Source organism: Balaenoptera physalus (genome assembly GCF_965194825.1).
Source record: "Balaenoptera physalus genome assembly, chromosome: 7".
In the NCBI taxonomy this organism is placed as follows: Eukaryota; Metazoa; Chordata; class Mammalia; order Artiodactyla; family Balaenopteridae; genus Balaenoptera; species Balaenoptera physalus.
In genome coordinates, this window is record NC_138886.1 from 13547853 (window position 1) to 13573826 (window position 25974).

At 51.7% G+C, this 25974-nt stretch overlaps 1 protein-coding gene across 3 annotated transcripts in view; it reads right to left on the bottom strand.

Moving 5' to 3' along the window:
• GSN (gelsolin) overlaps nt 1-25437 on the bottom strand; it is a 56463-nt gene extending 31026 nt beyond the window's left edge. The window contains exon 1 of one of the 3 annotated variants that reach the window (XM_082470638.1): nt 25335-25437. Coding sequence is in view for 1 of the 3 variants with exons in the window: in XM_082470639.1 (XP_082326765.1) it covers nt 8305-8346 (42 nt within the window). In the remaining 2 variants the exon portion in view is untranslated. Of the gene's footprint in view, nt 1-8304; nt 8362-25334 lie in introns of those variants that run through there. The other 2 variants (XM_082470641.1, XM_082470639.1) reach the window with 2 other exon arrangements.
• Nucleotides 25438-25974: the final 537 nt, after the last annotated feature.

A 25974-nucleotide genomic window follows, 5' to 3' on the forward strand; every position in this document is an offset into this window, starting at 1 on the left:
CCTGGGTGACCTTGGGAAAATCACTGTCCCTATCTGGGCCTCAAGGTCCAGACACCCAAAAGATGGGGTAGGCCCTGATGCTCTGACTCTAAGCCTCATTCCTAGCCCAGCATTCCCAGATACTGGCTCTACAACCATATCCGGAACCGACACGTCTCTAAGCCTCAGGGTTTCCATCTGTAAAATGGGAGCACTGGTCCACGTTGCCTCTACAGGTCCTTCTGAATGAGACAGTGCAGGGCCCCTGACCTACACAAGGGGGCATGGCGGTCACCGATGGCAGCATGCCACCTCACCTCTGGATCCAGACATCTCTGGGAGAAGAGAGGGAGGAATGGGTGGGGGGTGTCTGATACTGAGTCTCCTCACAGCAACCAGAGGAAATAGGTATTAAAGTTCCCTTTTTTTTTTTTTTAAGGTTTTAAAATTTTATTTATTTATTTATTCATTTTTGGCTGTGTTGGGTCTTCGTTTCTGTGGGAGGGCTTTCTCTAGTTGCGGCGAGCGGGGGCCACTCTTCATCGCAGAGCGCGGGCCTCTCACTGTCGCGGCCTCTCTCGTTGCGGAGCACAGGCTCCAGACGCGCAGGCTCAGTAGTTGTGGCTCACGGGCCTAGTTGCTCCGCGGCATGTGGGATCTTCCCAGACCAGGGCTCAAACCCGTGTCCCCTGCATTGGCAGGCGGATTCTCAACCACTGCGCCACCAGGGAAGCCCTAAAGTTCCCATTTTATAGACCAGGAAACAGAGATTCAGGGAGTTTCAGTAAGTTGCTTGGGGTCATTCAGCTAGAAAGAGGCACTGCTGAGATTCAAACACAAGTCTGGCTGGCTCCAGTGCCCAAGCTCTATCTGGGGATCAAGCAGGGCCTCCCAGCACCATCCCACCTGGGCAGGAAGGGAGCAACAGTACCCTTTACAGGTAAAGGGTTGCAGGCGCTGACTCAGTCAAGCCCAAGCCAAGCCTGGCAGCCCGAACTCCATGGGGCGGCCGTCCCTACCACGCCTCGCGGGCTGAAGAGGTCGCAGCCCTCCAGCCCTGCACCCGCACCTGTGAGCACCCAGGACAGAGGCTTGTCCTAGGAAGGTCCCCAGGCTGCAGCCACTGGGTGGAAGATGGACTGTGGCACCTACACTCTGTGCCACTCATGGGCACGCAGGTCAGTCACGGTCTCCTGTACTTGGGAGGCAGCCCGGCTCTGCCACCACTGGCTATGTGAGTACGCCCTAGTCCCTGCCCTTCTCTGGACCTCAGAGATCCCCTTGACCTCTGATCTTGGGTGTTCCAGGCTCCCGCCTAGTGCTACACACAGTAGGTAGCTTTCAGCATCAGCCCACATCTCTCCCCTATAGTTGGATCCAGGACCCCCACCACCAGCTCCGGCCCTGCTCCTCTGTGACCTTAGGCTAGCCTCTGTGTCTCCCTGGACCTCCCAAGGCAGCTACCAGAGACGGGAGCAGGCAGCCTCACCCGCCGCCCCCGGCCTCGATGTACAAAAGGCCTTGGCTGGCCCTGGAAGACACCACCCTGTTCTTTTTTCTTCACCCCGAACACTGTTGTTCTTGATTCCCGGGCAGCCGGCCACTCATGGAAAGCCCTCTCTCAGAGCTTGTTTGCTTTCTGGCTCACTGCTGGGCTCTGGGTCCTCTTGGGAATACCCGCCCCTCTGGTTTTGCTAAATGGGACAACAGGCAGTAAACAGAGAAGGCAGTTACGAAACCCAGTGAAAGCGGACAGGGTGTCTGTGAGGTCTGGGGAGCCCTGGGGACTTGAAAGAACATATTTTAGAATCTGGGAGACTCAGCTCCTGTGATCAGGGCCTCAGTTTCCTTATCTATAAAATGGGGAGAATGATACCCAGCTCACAGAGCAGTGAGGAGGGCCAGGGCCCCACACACAGTAGAAGCTTCCCAAAGTTAGTGCCCCATTTTTTTTTTTAATAAATGTAAGTTATTTATTTTATTTTTATTTATTTTTGGCTGCATTGGGTCTTCATTGCTGTGTGCGGGCTTTCTCTAGTTGTGGCGAGCGGGGGCTACTCTTTGTTGCGGTGTGCAAGCTTCTCATTGCTGTGGCTTCTCTTGTTGCAGAGCACGAGCTCTAGGCACATAGTCTTCAGTAGTTGTGGCGTGCAGGCTCAATAGCTGTGGCTCGCGGGCTCTGGAGCACAGGCTCGATAGTTGGGGCAAACGGGCATAGTTGCTCCACAGCATGTGGGATCTTCCTGGACCAGCGCTCGAACCCGTGTCCCCTGCATTGGCAGGCGGATTCTTAACCACTGCGCCACCAGGGAAGCCCGTGCCCATTTTTTGAACTGGTTTCTTTGCACAGAGGCCTCTGTTCAGCATGTGCCACGTGAGAGCAGTGTGGTGGTGCTGGAGAAAGGTTACAGACTTCACAGGCGATTCCTGAGTTCAGGTCTGGGCTATGCAACCTGGAGCAAGTCGCTTTGCCTCTCTGAGCGTTGGGTCACTCATCTGTAAAAAGGGACAGTAGTGCCCAGTTGCAGGCCAGCTGGGAGCTCAGGAGTGAGACTGCTGGAGTGCATTGCACAGAGTAGGACTTATCTGTAGCAACGCTCACTAGTCCATCCTCTCTTTGTAGACTATGACACCAAGAACAAGAGTGTAACTTCTGCGAATCACATAGCAAGTACCTGGCAGAGCAGACCTAGAACCCAGGTCTCCATTCCTGGGCCAGAGGTAAGGCCTGAGCCCGTGACATGACAAGGCGCCCTGTAAGGGCCAGCTGGACCTCTGCCCTGGCCCAGTCTATCCTGGGTGTGGACAGCTGTCGGGGAGATGGCCAGTGGGACTCCAAGAGGCTGACTGTCCCAGGGACCAAAGCCACTGGCTCTTTCCCAGCTTCGGAGGCAACTCCGCCTAGTGCTGAGAGCCAGGGCAGGACATTCAGAGAGGGACTGGCCCCGCCACTGCCTGAGCCTGTGCCCTGGAAGCAGCCAGATCTGGCCATGGGTGTGAGTCAGTGCCCTTCCTGCCAGGGTCCACTTTGAAGTCGGTGTCCCCTTCTCTGGGGGAGGCAGTGGCCCTGGGAGGCTTGGCAGGCCAGCAGCTGGGGCTGCAAACAGCTGTATCCTAGCCCCTCTGGCACCCCACGGCCCACTGATAGGGGAGTCCAGGCACAAACACAAATCAGCAGCAGGACAACGAGGCCCAACGACAGGCACCGCGGTGCAGGACCAGTAGAAGATGGGAACACAGTCCCCGCCTGCCAACCTCCTGGGGCAGCAGGGCCTACGGGGCCCAAACCAGAACCAGAAGCAGCAAAAGCCGCAGGAGGCAGCTCCCCGCTCCACAGAGGAAAGGCTTTCCAACAGAGAGGAAAACAATGTGCAGGACTGTGGAAAGAGCTCCCACCAGGAAAATCTGTGTATAAATCCCGACCTACCACTTCTAGCTCTGTGGCTTCTGCTCTCTGAGCCTCAATTTCCTCATCTGTAAAATGGGGATTAGAATAGCTTCTTCCCAGAGTTGCTGTGAGAATGTTGTAAGGTAAAAATACGTTTGGGGCTTAGCACGGTGCTTGGCCTAGCGTATGCACATATAGAGGAAGCTGTGGTGGTTGTTTGCTGGGTGCTAGGAAGCGTCTCTCTCTCTCTGTCTCTCTCTCTCTCTCTCTCTCTCTCTCTCCCTCTCTCTCTCGACACTCAAGTTCCTTATGTATAAAATCAGGGTTAAAATGTTTTTCTCAAAGGTGAGTGGAGAGCACTGAATGAGACCATAAATGTGGAAGATCCTAGGACCATGCCTGGCATAAGACAGATGTTCAAAAATGCGGGTTTCCTTCCCCCTCTTCCGGAGAGATAATGAGTGGCCCAGTGGTGACCCAGCCAAGGGGACTCAGATGATGAGCAAACCAGCCCATTTCTAAGGACACTTCAGGCCCTGGGACTTTAGGATTCTGAAAGAAACAGCAAAAGGCAAACAGTGTTTGAGCATCTGGTCAAGGTCCCCCCCTGTCTGTCTGGGAATCAAGTTCATCCTTCAGCAGGACCCAGCTCCCTAGGCCTATAATCACCATGATGGGAGCAATAATGACAGGACCTCAGAAGATGGTGACATATTCCTCTTGCTGCAGGCCCCGAATGAAGCCTTTCTCTGTCCCCAAGCCTTGCACAGCCAGTGACAGCCAAGACCTCCTGTCAGCGGGAGCCCATCTTCTGGGTGTCAGTTTGTACCCTGCAGGCAGAACTTCCAAGAAACACAAAGTGGGCAGGTTCGGGACAGAGGAGAGAGTCCAGAATCCAGAAGCAGGGGCAGAGCTTAGGTGAGCTCGGGATACCAAGAATGACCAGTAGGGTGAGGGGTGCACAACCTTCCATCCAAGGGAAGACAAGATAATGTCCAGGCTGAGTTTGGACAGAACCCAAATCCCTACCTCAGGCGGGGACTTGGGCCAATGGCCCTTCTGCAGTGTTTCAATTTCCTCCTCTATAAAATGTGGTGATGAGTCCTACCCTGGGGGTCATCTGGGAGGAGGATTGAAGGAGCTCCCAGCACTGTGCTTATTAGCACACAGCAAGTGCTCAATAACTGCAACACCCAAAGACAACCCCCCGGCATGTGTCCAGGCCCTGGAAACGAACAGCCCACTGGCCCCCATACCCACCCTTGACTTCTATCTCTGCATCCTTGCATCCAAAGCAGGGTAGGACTGGAAGGTCCCAGCCAAGGCCCAGAGACCTGGAGGGATGGCTGATGCCAAGGATAGGAAGGCATCTCAGGAGGGGGCCTCAAGCCAGCACTTCAAGAGCCCACCTTGTCTCCCACCCCATCCACAAATCTCTTTATGATTCCCTCCCCTCTCCTCTGGTCTGCTCCCACCACAAGGAACAGGGGCTCTGGAGTCACTGCCCGATCCCAGCCCTGTCTCTTACTACCTAGGTGACCCTGCAAGTGACTCAACCTCTCTGAACCTGTGTCCCTGGGTATAGAAAAGCCAGACTATCTCACAGGCCTGCCAGAACTTGACGCTAGTAAAAATCAGTTATGGAAAAACTCCAAATGCTATAGCATGATTAGAAATTCTCTGCAATTTATCTCAAACTTTTAACTACAATAGAACTACCAGAGATTCAAAGATATTTTTTATCCTTACTAATCCCTTTAATTTTAATAAGGCTTTTTAAAACGTACTTTCCCCTCTTAAACATAAACAGAGGTATAGTACTGGAACCCTTTTGTTCCTTTCCCAGCTCAGTGAATAATCGTAACCAGCTGGAAGAAATAAATGAGATCCAGTCCACAAAGCACAGTGCCTGGCACATGATAGGGCTCCGGAACGGTTGCCGTCTCCTTTCCCCAGGTGTGCTCCCAGCCTCACCTCCATCCAGGCACCTGCCCAATGACCCGCATCATCAAGCCCTCTGAGGGCTTCCAGAACCCTCTGGGACACTCCAGAATCATCCCACCAGGCCATACACAAGGGCTGAGGCCAGAGCAGAGACGCTCAACCCCACATACTCCCCATTTACACTCACTTCCCTCTCCCGCATCCCAGACACTGTCCTGGTTCAGGGTTCCCATCTTTTCTCTGGAACCACTGCACCAGCTTCCTCAGTGCCTTCGACTCTCCCATTATCCACAGGGATCGCATCATTCCCTGCTCAAGACCCTTCCACGGACCCCAGCGCGAACTGAAAGAAGTCAGGACTCCTAAGCTTGGCTTTTAAGGCCCTTTGGGATCTGGGACCTACACGCTCTTGCAGGCTCATCACCCACTGACACCCCCCCTCCACCTTACCCCCGACACCCTCTGCGACACCTCTTGCCTCTATACGTCCTCAATCTCCTGCCTCCCGGAGAGCGGGGGTCTAGCCTCAGCGGTGCCTCGGACTGCATGACCTCGGGCAAGCTCTTTGCCTCCCTGAGCTTCAGTCTCCTCATCAGGCTATTGGAGGCCTTGTGCAGATGAGACAAGGTAAGGGAGTGAGCGTCAGGTGCCAGGAGGGCTTGGGAAACGTTAGCGCGGGAGCCACTGCCTCCTCCCTGCACCTGCACCTCCGTTTCCCCCACGCTGACAGCAGCTGGTAGGGATCGGCTCCTCTGCCCCAGCAGCAGTAGGGGCTCTCTCTCCCTTAAGCCCCGGAACTAAGACGCGCTCACAGCCGGCAGTGGCAGCCAGGGAGGGGAGCAGGAGGGAGGACGGCTTAGAGGAAAATTACCCGGCTCCGGCCCAGCCAACAGGGGCTCACAGCTGCCTCTGACAGAGGGGACTTGGGGGCCTGGCAGGCTCTTCCTGAGCCATGAACTTGGCCCCAAGCCTTGACCCCTGTCTGAGCTGGTAGGGGGGTACTCTGGGCCCCACTCCTCTGGGACACTCCCACTCTTTGGCATCCAAAGAGGCAGAGAGGAGGAGGAGACAAACCAGACAGGCCTTTGTGAGAGGAGAAAATTGGCTCCTGCTGCCACATGCTGGGGCCCCAGGCACTGACATGAAAAAAGGACCCTCTGTGCCCCATTGCCGTACATCAAACCCTACACCCTGGGGACCATGTCCTTGCGTCATATACTTTGAAGCACGCCCATTGTCACATACACCGTGTTCTCTGTATCCCATACCAGACCCTGTGTTCCTCATACCTCGTCCTGCCTGTGTACCCTGGTGCACAGCCCACGTGCTGCGTCCCATGTCACTTACACCTTGGATCACGCGCCATGCACCATGTCACTTCTGCTGTGTGACGTACTCTGTATAGACGGTCCCCGACTTGCGATGGTCCAACTTAACGATTTGCGGACTTTGCGACTGTGCAAAAGCAATACACATTCTCTAGAAACCTGGTAGGGGAGCTAAGATCCCACGTAAAGTCAAGCAGAGGCTGAGCAGCCCCTCTGAGGCCCAGGGGAAAGCAGCCATGAGCCGCATGGTTCCCAAACACCTCTGCAGACCAGGTGTGCAGCAGAATTACCTGGGGAGCTCCTGAAAACCCCACGCCCAGCGTTTGTCTATAGCTCGGGGTGGGGCCTGGGAACCTGGGGTTATGAGGCTCAACCTGGACTGGGAAACACTCATCAAAGCCCAACATCTCCTCTCGCACTTGGGGAAACTGAGGCCAGGCAGCACTGGGGACTTGCCAGATCTAGTCCATCAAGCAGTGGGAGGGCCTGGGTTGGAATTGGGGGCCCTCCCTGGTTCCTTCTCTCTTTCCCTCCTCCTCCCGCCCCACTCCTCCCTGGCCCTCAGCCTCCTGGTGACTCAGGGCTCTGAGTCATCCAGTGGCACCAGAGAGGAAACTTCTTAGGAAAAACAATCCCCAAACAAAGCTTCCCCTGATCTGGGGAACAGAATAGGCCCAGGGGGTTAAAAGAGGAAGGGGAGGAGAATACAGGGTGGAGTTGGAAGCTGGGATCCCAAGACTTGGTCTTTCCTCTCCACCACTGAGCCCTAGAGAAGGCGCTTCCCTGCTTTGACCTCAGTTTCCCCTGAGTAAATAACACCTACGACTGCACATAGAAGCTCAACGTGGGCCAGGCCACATGATAAGTCCTTCTCAGCTTTGTCTTGCTGACAATGCTTCCCCAAAACTCATGGCTAGCATCATGCCCATTTTACAGATGGGGAAACTGAGACCCAGAAAGGTTCAGCCCAAAGTTACACAGTTAGGAAGTGCAGAGCAGAGTCCAAACCCAGGGCTGACTCCAAAGTGCTACTCTCACTCCTTTTAAAAATACCTACTGCGTAGCGTGGCATGCTGATCTTGTCTCATAAACCGTGTAAGGTCAATGGTCCAGTAGGGGCTCAACCACACATGCTTTTCTCCTTTCTTCCCTGTGTCAGGACCTGCCTCAGGACTCCCCGGCCCAGTGGGGTACACACATGAACTTGGGTATTCACCCAAATGGCTCTAGGCAGCAGGAACACAAGGCAGGAAGCACCCAGGGCCTGATGAACCACAAAGGAGCATTTGAGCAGGGCCTTGAAGGATGAATGTAGGTTTGTCTTTGGGGAACAGGGAACCAGCACGCCAGGCGGAGAGAACAGCAAAAGCAAAAGCTCGGAGGTGTGCCCCCACTGGAAAATGCAAACACTGGAGAGGCATGCCTGGGGTTAAGACCTGGTGGGTAAACACTGGAGGGGCCTGACTGCTAGGGGTCCTGGCCTGATCTGAGGCAGTGGAGGATTTTTTAAGCCCGGAGAGAATAGGCTCGGAGCTGGTTTCATCTCTGCAGAGGGCCTGGCTGGCGGATGAACTGGGAGTCAGGACTGGGACTTCCCCTGAGGCCTCCCTGGAGCTCCTCTTCCAAGCAGGCCTTGGGGACGACCCTAGATCCCTTGCTACTCACCCATGGGTCAGAGTCGCCCCTGAGGGCCTCTTCCTCCACCATAGCTGGGCTGGGCAGAGGACAGGCGGGCCTCTCCTGACCACATCAACCTAATCACATCGGCCTATAAATAGGGCCCTGTGGCTTAGTCTGAAATAGCTGTGCCAGGCCCAACTCCACAGGCACACAGTTCCAGAAATGCTCCTTCGCCTTGACACAGTTAAAACCCAAAACTTCCTCAGGACACTATTGTTCATGCTCTAATTCACTTTCTTAAACACGAGGCAGTGGGCTGGGGGGAAGAGCCCACCCACCTACTGCAGGCTATTGGAAATGGGCCTTGTGGCTTCTTTTCTGCTTTCCGCTCTCTGGGGACCCTGAGCAAGTCACTACCTCTCTCTGGGCCTCAGTCTCCCCAAATGTAAACGGGGAGGTTGCACTTGATATCCTTGGGGCCCTTCTAGTCAGGGTACTCCCCAGAATTGTCTAGGGGACATTGTTACCTCTTTCCCAGTCTACTTGGGAACTTTGAAATTGTAAGCATTTTAAAAATTAGAATTGCAATAAAAACTTGAGACAGGCCCAAGCCATGCCACTGAAGGGCTGGGTGACCTTGGAGGAGTCACTATCCCTCTCTGGGCCCCAGATTCCTCAGTCATAAGATGAAGGTGCTGGTAGATTGATGCCTGAGGTCTATGACATTTTTTTAATTAAAATTTTTTTTGTTTGTTTAATATTTATGAGAACAATGATAGGCCAGACTTGTGCTGAGTGCTGGTGCTAAAAGACAGGTAAGACCTGGTCCAGCTCTCGGAGCCCAGCCCTGTGCCACACCCCAGTAGGGGAAGTGTAAAGGCATTTCCAAACCACTCGGCATCCCACTATAGGCTCCCTTCAGGGCTTCTGGGGACACCTTGTTTCCAGTTCACATTACAGATTTATGGCCACAGAGGAGGCCTCCCAAAGGGGCAGATCATGACAAGGACTGAGGCATTACCAACCAACAGGGAAATAAAGATAACCAAGCCATCACTAGGTACCAGGCATATGCTTAGGACTTTACTTCCCCATCATTAATCCTCAACAACCCTAATATCATCCCCATTTCACAGATGAGGAAACTGAGGCTGAAAGGGGTTAAAGGACATGTCAAGGGGCACATAGCAAGTCAGAGCCAGAGTGATGCTCAGACCTGCTTGCGTCTGGAGCCCAGGGTGTAACCAAACCCCAGCGAAACAGCTCAGGAGGGCCAGCCAATGGGGGAATGACCCAACAGGGCATAGAACAGAAAGAGGCACAGAGCATTTTACTGTGTGTGTGTAGGTGGGTGGGACTGACAAGGCTTCACCCAGTGATACTCATTCTCTCCAACCAGTTCACAGCGTTGCCTCTTCGATCCGCCCTCCCCTCTGCCTCCCACCAACAACTGATTGTTCTCAAATCCCATTGCTCAAGCCACTCCTCAGCTCAAGACCTGCCATGGCTCCCTAACACCCAGAGGATCGGGACCCTGCATTCAAAGCCTCTCCCATGCGCGCTCTCCCAGTCTCCCCACTTCAACCCCACCCTCCTGCTTTAGCCACTCTGCTCACTAGTCCCCAAGCACAGAGGTTCCACCAGGGGGCCAAGCCTTTGCACGGGCACCTCCCTTGCCTGGAATGCCCATCCTCTCAGCCTAGCGCCTGACTCAGGGGGAAGCCCTCTGTGGCTCCCAGGGCCCCAGGCGTCAGCCACCGCAAGTCTGGATCTCCCAGGGCAGGACAGGGTCTGATTCACCTCCTCTCCCCAGTGCAGAAGTTCAGCAATGAAAAAAATGCAAGGAGCCCAGAGAATGCTGGAAAGTACACATTTCAGGGCTGCCCAACACCAAGCCTTGTACTGAGGAACAGCATCAGGATGCCACAGTGTGGAAGAGCCAAAAATTACAGCCTCGGGGCTCATCAGGGTGGGACCTGTGACTCTCTCTTTCAAGCGTTCTAATAATGAAATCGGGGCAAACCTCGCCCCTACTTTAAAACTTTCAGTGGTTCCCCAGGGGTCTAGGAAAAAGTCCGAACCCTAACCAAGGTCCCCAAGGGCCCGCACGACCAAGGTGCTGGCTGGTCTCCAGGCCCTTCTCTCATCGTGCTCCCTTCTTTCAGTTCCTCAAGGCCTCACTCATGCTGTTCCCTCTGCCTGGGGCTCTGTCCCTACCCACTCAGCCACCCTCTACTTCTTCTTCAGGTCTGAGGGTTTTCAAGAAGGCCTCCCTCATCTGTCCAGACAAGATCCCATCACACCCACCCAATCCCATATGCTCCCGTGACGCTGGTCCTTTCCTTCAAAGCTGAGGAAAGAATGAATTTGTTATGTGTATAACAATGTATGTAAGACCCAACACTGTAAGACCATGAGGGTTGGAAAAATCTCGTTCGTTGCTGATTCTCCATCACCCAATCCAGGGCCTAAATATCTGTCAGGTGAATGCAGGCATGAAAGAATGAACGAGTGAATGAACTACGTTACTATAGTATAGCATGTATAGTAACTATGTTACTATACGTGTAACTCAAGAAAGAAGTAGTCAGAATCCTGCTGAATGTTTGAGGCAAAAAACCAGGGCCCTGATGAGGAAGGTCAGAGAAGTAGGAGATAAAATGAATGGTGCAGCCCAGCAGGAGCAAAAAGAAGAGAGAGCTTCTAGAAGGAGGAGGTATCCGAGGCTCCAGAGAGGTAGGACGCGGAGAGCGGAGGAAACACCACTGGATTTTGACGAGCAGGAGGTCACGGGGGGTCCCCTCCGAGGTGGGCGTGAGGTAGGGTACAGCACAGGGATGGAGGAGGGAAGGGGTGGGCACGCAAAGCCCTCAGCTGACAGGTTCTCACTCGGTGGGTGCTCAGTTCTGCAGAAGTGGGAAAGCAGAAGATGGTCCCTGTGTCACTGTCGCCAAAAGCATTAACACAGCATAACTCTCTTTTTGGTGACAGATCGCTTTGAGGCACTTCGGCTCTGGGAGTTGTCAGGGCTCAGTCTCAAAATCAGGAGCGTCAGAACCAAGATGGCCCCCATCCCTCCTCTCTGGGCAGCACCAGGGATGCCCCTTTATCTAGAACCCTCGGGATGCGGCTACAACTGGACAAGTCCCCCTCTCCGGACCCAGCGGGCCTCGTAGGAATCCCCAGCTTTGAGGACACAACGTTCTGGAGACCATCGGAAGACCCTTTCATCTAAGCTTGGGGAAAGAGGAACAGCTCCAACTGCAGTTGGCTTGTCGTGTCAACCCCTGGAAGCCAGCTGGGCTGCAAGGATGAGTAAGCCCTGAGGCATTCGGCCCCTTCTCCTTTTGGCAGCTAAGGGTGATGTCATGACCTGGAGGGGTGTTTTCCAGGCTCTCCGCACGGTTGCTATCACAAACTCACTTCTTTCTTTCTGTTCCGACACTGGAAGCTGGGTTATTCCCCTAGTGCAGATCCTTCCCCTTTCCACAGCTCACAAAGCCCTTCAGCATCTATGAGCTCGTGCAGTACTCACGACAACCTTGTTAGGTGACTGGGGGAGACCAATGCACCCATTTTATAGGCAGAGAAACCGAGACCCGAGCTGGCGCCTGAACCAGGTCTCCTGCTGCCAGCCGAGGACTCTGCACTCCACGCCCTGCCTCTCAGCCTCCTCCAGCGGGTCACCTGTGAGTCTGATAGTCAGGCGGGCCCCGCCCTGCCGGCCATCCCAGGTGGGTATGACTCATCCCCTTTCCCCATGACTCACCCTTCTCACTCCTCCCATGGTCAACAAGCCTGGAGCCTCCTGGGCAGCCGTACCCCAGCTTTTCTCACCTCTCCAGAGAATTCCTACACCTCCTCCTCACGGGAGTCCGCCCTCTTACCGAAGCGCTAACAGAGGCCTTGAGAGGGAAAGCGCTTTCCTACAGTCACCCAGCGCGCAAGCAGCACAGCCAGGGTCGGGGCCCAGGAGCCCTGGCACCCAGCCCAGTTCTTGCCTCTTCCCCAAGGGATCACCCTTGCCTGGCCTCCGTCTCAAGGGAGGGTGAGGAGCAAATGAAGGAAGTAATGAGCAGAAACGTTCGCTGAGCCTTTTACTAGAAAAACCTCAGGGACCGCCTTTGAATCCACTCGTGGTGACCAGCAGCTGCTTCCACAGTCCCCTCCAGACTCCCCTGGGCAGCCAGGGCTGGGTTTAGAAGGACGCCAGGGTGTCTGCACTGCTCTACCTACCTTGTAGGGCTGTGGGTGAAGAGGGTTGCTCCTGTCGGGAGGTGTCGGGACCAAGGCGGAAGCACGGTACAGGGGGTTATCAGCACCACCTGTAAAGAAAGGGCCAAGACTCCCAGGGTCAGGGGCTCAAGGTCATCTGGTCAAAGCCCCATGTGATGCTTCCACTCGTCCCCAATCCCCACCCCCCTCCACACCAAGATCACATAGCCCCTACTTGCACACCTCCAGCAATGCAGCACTCACTTCCTGCCAAGGCTGCAAGACCTGTTGGAGAGTCTGGCTGGTTAAAAGGCTTGTCACAAGGATGTGCTAAAATCTCTCTTCCTATGCCTCATACACACTAGTCCTAACTCTACCCTCTGGGGTCACCCAGAACAGGTCTGCCACCCTGTTTCCCAATGTCTCCATAGAGACTTGAAGACAGTGACCCTGGGCCCCTCAAGTCTTCTGCAAGTTGTACACCCCCCTTCCTCCAGCTCTTCCTGAGATCAAGGTGTCTGGTTCCCTCCCCCTGCTTCCCTGATCTACTTCAAATGAACCCTGTCCCTACTGACAGCACAAAGCTCAGAATTAAACATTTAGCCGAGCTCTATCCAGGGCAGGGCAAGCAGAACTCTCACCTCCATCATTCTAGATATCATGCCTCTATTAATCCAGCCTAAAGTCCCACGAGCATTGAAGGTAACCTCACTGCATGACTGAATTTAGCTTATGGTCAGCCTCAGAGCTGTGGTTCAAGATCCTGGAGTTAGACAAAAATGGTCCCTCATTTAACTAATATGTAACTTAACCAAGTTCCTTCATCTTTCTGAGTCTCAGTTTTCTTCTCTGTAAAAGAGGGATTATGTTAGCTACCCCATAGGCTCATTATGAGGATTAAATGAGATAAAATATGTCCAGGGTTTTGAACAGTGTATGTGCTTACTCTGATTATTAATCTCTAAGCCTTTTTCTAAAAATTATATCTTTCTCATCCTGTACTGGTGCAGACTGGGGACCCAAGCTGTTTACATGCCATGTCCCCACCTCTATGCTTAGCATTGTTCTATTATTGCAAGACTGTATTATCACTATCTGGTGACGGGTCTTTCTCTCCCATCAGACTGTGAGCTCCATTAGACTGTTTTGCCTTTGAAGCTCCAGCGCTGCCACGTGACCTAGCAGACAGCAGGACCAGTGGGTATATGCTGGATGACTAAACGAAGGGCCAGCCTACGCCGGCCCCAGAGTAGATCATGCAGCCCAGTCTTTCAGCTCCCACACTTTCACGGACAACCTGGGTCGTCACCCTACCTCACTCCCAGACTCATTCACGGCTCATCCACATTCAGGGAGCAGCTGAGCACACTGGCTCCTGCCTGAACTGGAAAATTTCTCTGCCCAAACCTGCTTCTCCAAGCCAAGGGGAGAGAGTCCAAGATTCCAAATTCAGTGGAGCCCTGCAGGCTCCTGGGATTAAGACACAAATCAACCCTATTCTTAGCTGACAGTAAATGGCCCAGACATTCCTGTGGATTTCTGCATTGTGAGTGGCACCAGTGCATAGCAAGGGATCTGGAAAGAGGTTGGGCGATTATCTGGGCCCCATGACCTAGAGTTAAACGCCACCTCCATGGGCCCTCTTCAAAGAGTTCCACAGAAACTTCCCAGTTCCGCGGGATAGATCAAAGTAGAGCTGGGTTCCTGCAAATGACTAATGACTTCCCACTTTCTGTTAACTCCCTGAGGACAAACCTTTCAAATCCAGCCCCCTTCTCTTTGACACACCTCCAAATCTCACGCTCATCCTCACCAGCAGTGCTGCATTTGTTCCCAAGTGCCACCTGTTTCACCCTCAATGCTCTCCACCTCAACATCAGCACCATCACCCACCATGCACACACTGGGCCAGGCCAGACACCGGGGCACCAACCTCTTCAGCCTTCCCTGCTCTGTCACTCTCAGCTGCAAAACTGCCTGCTGGTTCTACCCTAATGCATCCACTTCTCCCCACCCCCACTGCCAACATTTTGGTCCAGGCACCACTGCCTCTCACCTGGGATACTGCAGTGCTTCCTACCTGGTCCTCCCACTGTGGTGGCCCCCAAGCTGTAAGCTTATTCAGCTTTCTGCTTTCCGGAGAACTGCTTGTCTCTTTCTTGGTATGCACTCCTGACGCTGCGGTATTGAGCGTAAAAAAGGAAAATGGCTTGCGGCCAGTTTCGTTCCAGGTGCCTGCTCTGGATCTAAGAGCCCCTGGTTGTTCCCCAGAAGAAGGACGTGCTGCCCTGAGGGGGAAGTCTGTATCTCCAAAGAACGGCCCATAAGGCATGCTGACGCATAGATAGTGGCTAATAGATAGTGGCGCGTAGATAGTGGCACATAGATAGTGGCGACAGAATTATGTGGAAATACAAGGTTTACTGATTTGTTGTCTAGTATTCGTTCCGTACTAAACCTATATATACATTCATGCTCTTTGAATAAACTTGCCTTGCAACCATCAGTTGTCTTGGCCCTTCTGACCCCATACTGGTGCTTTTCAGTTCCTTACCCCTCACCGCCAGGAACTTCTAGCTTTCTGCAGCCGGTCTGCGGCATCCCACTTCCTCTCTCCTCCCCTACAGAGCAAGCCCAGACCACGCTACTCCTCTGCTCAGACTCGACCATGGCTCCCCGACAGCCCCCAGATAAAACACAAGATCCTCGAACCTTTCAACGCCTTTTACAATCTGCCCCCATCAGCGCCTTGAGCCTCAGCTCTCATCGGTTCCTGTCTTCCACCCACACCCCTCCAAGCTCCAGCCAGACACAGCTGCACTCTGTTCCTTGAATCTTCCTGTAATCTTTGCACAGACTGTTTCCTCTGTTCCTGAACTCTCTTCCATCCCTGTTCTTCTTTTCTCCCGCTCATGATCAAGCCCAGCTTTCCTCCAAGAACTCTTCTCTAACCTCCCCTTCCCCCGTGAGGTTGAGCTCCTCTGAGCCACCACCCATCTCCCCTATCACACTGTTACGGTCTGTTTCCAAGTCAGCCTCCCCCATCAGACCAAGACCTGCTCCTGGCTATCCCAGCGCCTAGTCTAGGGCCACCACAGCTCAAGATTCATCGAAGGAAAGAACTAGTAAATCACATGCATGCACACATGCGTGTACACGTGTGTGCACACATGCATAAACACTCATGCGCACACGCGTTCACAGAGATGGCAAAGGGTACAGGTGCTGCCATCTATGGGCAAAAAGAGCATTACACTCTTTTCCAGGCTTTGGACACTGGGAGCCCCAGAGTTTCAAACTCAACTGGATTTAGAATTAGCTCCAGCTAACTCCAAGTTGGTCTGTTTTCCATTTTGGACCTTAAGGCTGCCACAACTTAGAAACAAGGTCCATAAACCACTAGCTCTAGTCTACCACCCACATGTTGGATGGAGCCATAAAGAGGAGGTCTCCTTCCAGTACTCACCACCCCAGTCTGGGGCTCGCGTGGTGCCTGTTTGCTGAATTATATCTTAGAGAGGGAGAGAAGCACTTTCTAATAGTCAGAGCTGCCCACAAGTGGAAAGAGTGGGCAGAGAGCTTGCCGTTAGTGAAAGTGTACAAGCACCAGGAACCCCATCTGTTTGGGTGGCTGAAGAGGAGCTTTCTGCCCTGGAGGGAAGGGGTGGTTGGGGGAGGCTGGAACAGAGGTGTTCTATCCTAAAAGACTGCTCCCAGCTCGCTGGGAGGACCCTCAGATTTTGTGGGGGCAACATGTTATCTGTCCAGTAACGCCAGAAGGGTTCAAATGGCCGCCCCAATGACAACAGCTGTCATTTTTTGAGCACCTACCGAGTGTTAAATTCCTTACATACACCATGTCTCATCCTCACAATAACTCAGCCAGCAGATGTCACAGTCCTTATTTTGTGAAGGAAGAGCACAAGTTCAGAGAGGTGAAGCAATGTGCTCAGGGTCACACAGCTAAGATGTCGGGGCAGCTCCCATCAAGTCAGGCTGCCTCCCCGATACCTTGGTCTCGCTAAATTTCAAGCTATAAGGCTGGGCCTCTTGCTCACTAGAGAAAAATATAAAGCTCCACTTACTCTAGACCGGGGTTAGCAAACTTTTACAGTAAAGAGCCAGAAAGTGAATATTTTAGGCTTTGCAGGCACATACCCTCTCTGTTGCATAGTCTTCCTTGTTTGGTTTTGGGTTTTCTTTTTTACATTTTCACATTTAAAAAAATGTAAAAACCATTCTTAGCTTAGAGACATACAAAAACAGGCTGGGGCTTCCCCGGGGCTGTAGTTTGCAGCCTACAGCTACAAAAGAATAATATTTATAATCTTGAGTATAAAAACTTCTGGTGGAAATGTTTATGCCAAATGCTAGGTCCTTCAGCTGTATTTCTCCCCCTTCAGATGGCTTCCTACTGAGTCACTCTCTCCTGAAGAAGAGCCCTACCTCGCTCTGCAATTAGGTAGCAAAATATTTCAAGGGCTGTTCAGATTCTAGAAACTCATAACTGTGGACCAAATACAGTTCAACTCAGTGTTGTGAAGAGAGGAGGGAGGCAAATACGATGGGTAGAAAGAACCTCAAAAAGAAGACATCAAGAGATGTGGGCTCCGGCTTCCCTGGTGGCGCAGTGGTTAAGAATCCGCCTGCCAATGCAGGGGACACGGGTTCGAGCCCTGGTCCAGGAAGATCCCACATGCTGCAGAGCAACTAAGCCCGTGAGCCACAACTACTGAGCCTGCGCTCTAGAGCCCGCGAGCCACAACTACTGAGCCCACGTGCCACAACTACTGAAGCCCGCGCACCTAGAGCCCGTGCTCTGCAACAAGAGAAGCGACCGCAATGAGAAGCCCGTGCACCGCAACAAAGAGTAGTCCCCACTCGCCGCAACTAGAGAAAGCCCTCGTGCAGCGACGAAGACCCAATGCAGCCAAAAATAAATAAAATAAAATAAAATAAAATAAATAAATTTGTATATAAAAAAGAAGAGATGTGGTCTCTAGTCTGGGCCCTTACCAAAGGATTTAGAATCTTACTGTGCAAAGTGTGGTCCCTGACCCAGCAACATCTGCATTACCTGGGAGCCTGTTAGAAATGCAGAGTGTCAGGACCCACTCCAGACCTATGGAACCAGAATCTGCATTTTCACAAAATCCCCAGGTGATCTGTGTGCAGGATAAGCTTGAGATGCTCTAGAACATCCCTTACATCCAACTGCAACATTGTTAACAAAACCCTTCCCCTGAGGAGAGAAAGGGTCCAAAGGCATCTTTTTTTATGTTGTAATATTAAGTCTCTGCCCTAACATCTGCACCACTGACCTCAAAAAGCTTGAGGTCACCCACCTGAGGATGCACAATCAAGAGACCAAGACCTGCCGTTGGATCTTGTAATTAAGCCTTTGACTGGTGGAAAAGTAGACCCAGGCAGACCAAAGAAGGTGCCCATCCCCATTTCACAGTGGCGGAAACCGGCTAGAGAGGAAAATGACTTTCGCAGGACAACACTGCCAGGACAGGCTCGGGGTCTGACCACGACCAAGTTCCTTTCTTCCCAGGCCTTGGGTTTAATAATAACTGAAATCCTTTTGGTTTAGACCGGAACTTTTGAAATCTCACAAGTGGTGGAGCAGCAATCAGAGAACTTCCTTTGGGCTTTAGGAAATTCACTTGCTCTCGCTGGGCATGAGCACCCCTGGCCATGAAGTGAGGAGATGGGACCAAGCAACTCCCGAGGTCCAGCCGTTATGGTCGGAATCTGGAAACGGTTTCAAGGCGAGGAGGCAGTCAGGAGAGAAGCCTTCAGCACAGGGTGACCACAATCACAACAAAGTCTCTGCACTGGAAACACAAAGGCAAGTCCATCTGTCCTAAGCATGGAGGCAGAGCAGTGACCGGGCATAAGCTCAAGGTCTTATGGCAAGTGCCAAGCAGAAACTGGAGTGAGAACCAGATTCTCTCTGCCTCTTCAGCCTGGGATCTTAATCGTTATCCCTTACTGATGCTGAACTGTGCAGATCTACAGGCATACCTCGTTATATTGCACTTCTGTTTATTGTGCTTCATAAATACTGTGTTTTTCACAAATTGAAGGTGTGTGGCACCCTTCGAGCAAATGGTCTTGTGGCATCATTCTTCCAACAGCATTTGCTCACTTTGTGTCTCTGTGTCACATTTTGGTAATTCTCGCCATATTTCAGACTTTTTCATGATTATTATATTTGTTATGGTGATCTGTCATCAATGATCTTTGCTGTTACTACTACGACTCACTGAAGTCTCAGATGATGGGTAGCATTTTTTAGCAATAAAGCATTTTTGAATTAAGGTATGTACATTTTCTTTTTTAGACAGAATGCTATTGCACACTTAATAGACTACAGTATAGTGTAAACATAACTTTCACATGAGCTGGGAAACCAAAAACCTTGTGTGACGCGCTTTATTGCAATATTCACTTTATTGTAGTGATCTGGAATCGAACCCACAATATCTCCAAGTTATGCCTGTATTTGCTAAATGAAGAAATGAAGTAGATGCTTCAGGAAAATGGTCCCTGAGCCTTCTAACAGGACAGCTTGCCTTTTGATAACCAGCTTCCAATGCTCCTTAAAGAATGCTGCCGCCCTTGTGAATGGCTGGTGGAAATAAAGAACTGCTACAACCTTTCAAGGGTGGCAATTCAGCAAAATGTAGCAAAAGCTGTAAATACATCATTTTTGACCCAACAACTTCATTTCATGGGCTCTCTTGTAGAAAATAATGAAAGAGGAACAATTTATGCACTAGAATGTTCATTGCAGGATTGTTTATAAACAGCCTGGATGCCTAATAATAGAGGATCAGTTAAGTGAACAATTCACACCATAGATACAATAATAGAGAATAATAAAAAATCAGGTCAGCGTTTATCATTTTAATGATAAAAACGTAAAACTTGTTTTTTACAAATAAAATGCATTATTTCATTTCTTTAATTCCCCCAGACTATTGGAATGAAAGATTTTAAATAAACATGCATTTATCTTCTTAGGTAGAGTATACTTTTGTTTTCTAATCATTTATTTTTTATTTTTATTTTTTTTTAACATCTTTATTGGAGTATAATTGCTTTACAATGGTGTATTAGTTTCTGCTTTATAACAAAGTGAATCAGCTATACATATACATATATCCCCATATCTCCTCCCTCTTGCATCTCCCTCCCACCCTCCCTATCCCACCCCTCTAGGTGGTCACAAAGCACCAGCTGATCTCCCTGTGCTATGCGGCTGCTTCCCCCTAGCTATCTATTTTACATTCAGTAGTGTATATATGTCCATGCCACTCTCTCACTTTGTCCCAGCTTACCCTTCCCCCTCCCCGTGTCCTCAAGTCCATTCTGTAGTAGGTCTGCATCTTTATTCCCGTCCTGCCCCTAGGTTCTTCATGACCTTTTTTTTTTTTTTTTAGATTCCATATATATGTGTTAGCATACGGTATTTGTTTTTCTCTTCCTGACTTACTTCACTCTGTATGACAGACTCTAGGTCCATCCACCTCACTACAAATAACTCAATTTTGTTTCTTTTTATGGCTGAGTAAGTATACTTTTAAAACTCTTTTAAAAATTAAATTTAGAGTACTAAATAACATGAAAAAATATTTATGTTATAACGTTGGAAAAAAACTGAAAAGAATAGAAGATTACAAACGTGGTATGACCACAATTATATGGGGGTAAAAAAAAAAAATGTGCTGAAAATATCAGGAAGGAAATGCACCCAAATGTTAGCAGTGATTATCTCATGTTGGCAGAATTATGGACAGTTCTCATTTTTTTATGCTATTTTTATTTTCTACATTTTCTATCATAAAGAGTTATCATATTTAGAAAAAGAAAAAAAGTCAGTGGAGGAGGTGGGGTAAAGTACCCATATCCCATGGGTATCCCACCCATACCACTTTGCCACTCCCTCAAAATTAACTAGTATTTACTGAGTACCCACCAAGGGCCCAGCACAGCCACAGCCACTATAAAAGGAAAATTAAGGGCCAAGCCCCACCCTGAAGGCTCACATATACCAGGTATATATTCTTTGTCTGGCAAATAAGCGGAGCCCAGATGATATCCTTGTTGAAGCTGGAAAGAAATAAGGTAGTTTGCTTAACCAGTTCAGCAGAATAAATAAATCCACTCCCACTGGTGTGGTGGCGCCTTCATCCGAGTTCCCTGAGAAGCTCTGCGGCTCTAACTGCTGCTGGAGCCCCCTTGGGAAGAGCATGTTTCAGGGATACATTTCAGCCCAGGAAGAAAACTGTTATCCCTGAGTCCAAGCATTGAATGTAAGAGGTTCTGAGGCAGAACCAGCAAGGTACTGGAAGGAGTAGGATGGGGGGCCTGGGAAGGAACCTAACTGGCCATGTGGCTCCTGGGGACCCCTGGGCATGAGAGCTCACATCTCCAGGCCTCGGTTTCCTCATCTGTGAAATGGGACCCATAACAACCTCAGGGCTACTGTGAGGCTCAAAAAAAGAGAAGGTAAGGCATTTCAGCTCTCTGGGCTGAACCTCAGTTTCCTTATCTGTAAAACTGAGTCAATATCTCCTCCCTAGCAGAGCTGTTAAAAGATTAAACAAGGCGGTGAAGACAAAAAGTGAACACAGACAGTAAGAATACTACAGACAGGGGCCCTCATCCTTATTGCTTATAGAACAGGGACTAGGATACATGAATGAATCCTAGGCCTCAACTTCCTTATCTGTAAAATGGGCAACCAATTCAACACACAAAGACCAAATTTATGAACAGTAGCTGAATCTCCAGCTGGCACTGGTGCAAGTCACTTAAACAAAAATGACTGCTGTAGGCTCACTTTATGCTTACAGACGTGCGGGTCCCATGTTCCTGCACTGAGCACAAAGCCCTCTGACTCAGAGGCCACCAGAGCTGGGAAAGCCTGACGTTATTCCATCCACCCACCTAGTGCCAGGAGGACACTGGGGCCCAGAGGAAGGCAAGGATTAGCTCAAGTCACCCAGTATTTTGTCAGTGGCAAAACCAGGACCCAAGCCCAGGCCTTCTGCTGTCCAGCCTTGCCCACCACGCCTACTGCTGTCCTCTGCCCTGCCCTTAAATTGTTGATGTGGTCCCAGGCAGGGCAGGGGAGAGCAGTCAGTCTACATCCGGGGGTGGAGGGTGGGGAAGAAAAGCCAGAGAGCAGCAGGAACCCAGCCTGCCTGTGGTCTCCAAACTCTCAAACCACACCAGGCTGAAATATGACACAGGCTCACTCAGTTGAAAGGGAGGAGATATTTTTACTTAACATCCCCCAGCTGCCTGAACACTGGTCTCTTTCTTTCCCTCCCCCCCAAAATGCATAGCTCCTGGGACCTGGTTTTCCCTGCTTCTGCCAGCATTTTCTCAGGAAATAACCGTGGGGCAAGAGGGGTGCCCACTCTTCCTGGCTTCCTCGGAAAGCTTTCCAGAGCATGGGCTCAAATGGTGAAAGGAGGGAGACAGGGCCTGGCTGGGCCCCCTGCTAACTCTCTGAGTGACCCTGGGCAAGTCTGTGTCCTCTCAGAGCCTGAATTCCCTAAAATGGAGGGGAAATGGACCTACACTCTGGAGTCCTGTAGACAGTACAGAAAAGCATGAGTTTCCTCACAGTTCCAAGAGGCCCCTCCAGGCCTGTGTGCTGCAGAGCTGAGCTCCCCAAGCCACGCACACTGATTTGCATCCCTCGTCACAGCCACAGCAAAACTCCCCCTCAGTTCTCATCATGTCAGGACTAAACAGAACCTCCTGGAGAACATTTAGTGCAGTGATTAAGAGCTACAGCTCTACAGTCAGACCTCCAGAATCCTGGCACCGACACCTAACAGCTTCACAACCCGAGGCACGTTATTTAGCCTCTCTGAGCCTCAGTTACCTCCTCTATAAAAGCGGATAATAGTAGCTACCTTAGAGGAATGGTTGTGGGGAACCAACAAAGTAATTAATGCTCCAGCACTTGTTTTACTAAAAGGTAGCTTTTTATTATTATCACGGAGACCAACATCTCCATTTTACAGATGAGGTCACTGAGGCCCAACTAACTGGGACTTGTCCAAGGTCACTCAGAAGAACTCAGACTACAGCTCCACTCCTAGGTCAGTGTGTCTAACTTCTCGTAGTCCTACAATCTCTAATAACCAAATATACATGCTCAGAGACTAGATACAGGCCGTAAAGTTTTCTTGAAGGAAACCAGAGACCAATGCCTCAGCGAAGGATGACACCATGCAGAAATCATCTCCATGACCTGGCAACTTCTCATGAGAGACCCAAACTGCCCACATGGAGTGGGGAGAAGTGACCCTCTGGCACTGCATGGCTAAGCAAGAAGTGTGAAGGCATCCAGTCTACAGCTCTTGCGCGTGCCAGCTTGGCAGAAGTGCACACAAGGCTGTCAACGGGGGCCACCTCTTCGGAAAGAAGGGGGTTAGAGGGATGAAGCCCACTCTATACTCTTCTTTACGTTTGAATCTTTAACAGTATTTTTTTGCTTTAAAAGTAAAACCCAAGACTGAACAACTCAGAATAACTTAGCAACCTTATCCAATAGCTATAAGCCTATTGTCTGCTTTTAGATGAAATTTACTGCAGGTTCTGACAGGTTCTTCAGCTGGGCTTCCAGAATCTGCCACTGTAGTCCATTCTGTGGTCACTGCTCTGGTCCAGACCTGCACTCTCTTGACCATCCAACAGCCTCCTTGGGATCTCCCTGCCTCCAGTTAGCCCCTTCCAATGCATCTGCTACATCAGCCACAAGATTAATGAGAGTTTTGATCACTGCCTTCAGGATAAAGTAAGTCCAAGCCCTTAGTTTACAATCTAGTTCCATTTTGATTTACAGTCTCAACTCCCACCACTCCACCTTTCGCTCATCTGCCATTCTAGCCATGTTGACTGTTCAGAAAACCTCAGTGCCTTTGCATGAGCTGTTCCAGCTTCTTAGAATGCCTCTTCCCCAATCGCTTTATCCTCTGGAAAACTATTCCTCATCTCCAAGGCCTGGGTCAGCCAGACAGACTTAATCACCCCTTTAGGCTGAAGTAGCTCTCAGTATTGCATGTTTGTTCCAACCACTATAGATGAGAAGCATCTTGAGGACAAATAGCTTTGTCCTCCTCAAGGCTCTGGGGCCCCTCACAGGGTAAGACACAGAACACGGGCCCAGAAGAGCGCTAAATCAAGGACGGAGGGAAGGAAGGAAATGCCCTGACAGGCAACCCCTGCAGCCTCCTCCTGGGAGCCGCTTGCTTTTCCAGATTCATGTTAGTCCACGATAAAAAAGACTATGGAAAATTCTGGAGTAAAGTTCCTTTCCCTGATTCACACGGAAACATTTGCTGCTGTGAAGCTCACCCGGGTGCCAATCCAAGCTCCCCCGGCTGTTTACAATTTCCCTGGCATTTATAAATAGCGAGGCCCCAAAGAGGAAAATGGAGTTTCAAGGGAGCTGGCTGCCAGCTGTCCCCACTCCCAGCCCTCCTCCTTTGTTCCAAGGCCTCTACCCCTTAATTAACATCCCCAAGAAACACCAGCCAGTGCCCAGACGTGTGGGTGTGTGTTGGGGCAGGGGTGTTGCTGCAGTGCTCAGTTTCTTTGGGAAGGGAACTCGAGACTCAAGAAAGAGTCTAAAGCCCCACCAGCTAGAAGGAGTCAGCTAAGTGAGGCCTGGAACTGGGTCCCAGCCCTGCCCCTTCCTCATTGTGTGACTATCAGCCAGTCACAAACTCTCAGGGCCCTTCACTTTTCTCAACTGTGGAGCGAACAGGGCTGGGGGGAGACTCCAACAAGCTACAGTCACTGTAAAGTGGAGTGCAGCAAGAGTTCACAGTGCCCTGGTCAGAAACATGGTCCTGGGAGAACAGGACCTGCAGGATTAAGCCTCAGAAAAGCCCCCGGAGGCCCTGCCTTCCACAAAAAGCAGTTACCCCCAGGGCAGCCCTGAATGTCCTTGGCTCTACAGAGTTCTGGGTGTTGTAAAGATGTCCTCTCTGCTCTGAGGAAGATGTGAGAGCAGGATAAGGAGTGGATGTCTGGGCAGATGAGGGGCCGCAGAAGAAGCCAATGTCCCCCAACAGTCTCCAAGGACCCAGGCTTCCTTCTGGCCACTGCCCAGAGCAGCCGGCCTGCACTGGGCCAGGAAACACTGCTGTAATCACGATCTGGGGCGTTTGGACCCAAGAAGAGATGGGGGCCTAGAGGGAAAGGGAGATTCCCATCACTGTCTTCAACTCTGACAGAAGTTTCCGTGTGAGTCAGGGAAGAGAACACACTCTGCAGGGCGGGGGAAGAGACGGTACCGACAGGTAGCAAATGCAAGCGGATTCTGGAGTAGGAGGAAGAACTTTCTAACAGTCCTGGGCCCTGAAAGAGGAAGGAGGTGGAAGGCTCCTCATCGTCGGCGGAGCGCAGGCAAAGGCGTTAACCCTGGAGTCCAGGATCCGCGGAGCAGACCGCCCCCCAGCGGAGCCGCCGCCCAGCCCGCGGGCTGGAGACCGCCGGCAAGCGAATGCAGGGGTGACCCCGGGCCCACTTAACCCCAACCGCGCGAACTGGGTCAAAGTTAGTTCAGGTGCTTGCAGCAAACGGGGCCTGTGGGTGGAGGCCTGAGCCTCCTCCTCCCCTGCCCTAAGCCCCCAATGCAACTCTCCTTGGTCCCCTGGAAGACCAGCAAGGTGAGGGAGGAAGCTCTTCTCCAGCGACGCCCCGGCTGCCGGGCCGAGCTCCAGGCGCGGGCAACCTCGGACCGGACCGCGAGAGGAGGGAGAAGGACCCAGAGGCCCGGGATCCCCAGATGCCCCAGGGTCGTGGTCGCTCCCCTCCCCTACCTGCTGCTGCGGCGCTGGCGACGGCGGCTGCTGGGTCCAGCTGTGCTCAGCTGGTTCCTGGCTGCGGGGCAGGGGCGCTGCGGTCGCCGGGCTGGGATGGGCAGGGCGCGGGCGGGAGCCGCCCTCAGGGCGGGGCCGCCGGGCGGTCGGGGGGGAGAGGGGAGGAGCGACGGCCCCTCCCATAGGCGGCGGGGAGGATGGCGGCTCTGGCTCCTGCCTGGGGTTCGTGGAGTGCACTGCACGTGACTTTGCCCCAAACGCCTCGCTACTTGCCCAAGGAAAGCATCAAGCTCCCTGCTTTACACGGGAGGGAACTGAGGCCCGGAGGCGGAGGGGAGATCTGCAGGAACCTGGGGGGCAGGGGAGGAGACCCGGGGAGCGCTTGAGCTGGGCTGGGGCCAAAGAGCTCAGTTGGAATGGGCAGCGTACGGAGGCAGATTCAGCTCCGGGGGAGGTCAGACTTCAGGAGGCAAAACCACTGAAACCTGGGCGACCCACAAAACCGAGGAGGCGTATAAGCAGCAGCTAGACCCACTGAAGGGAACAAAGGAGCAGAATGATTCCCAACTGCATTCAGAAACAAGAAATAGAAGAAATGCCAAAGCGCATCCTTGTCTTTAAAATATTAAGCGGCGGCTTT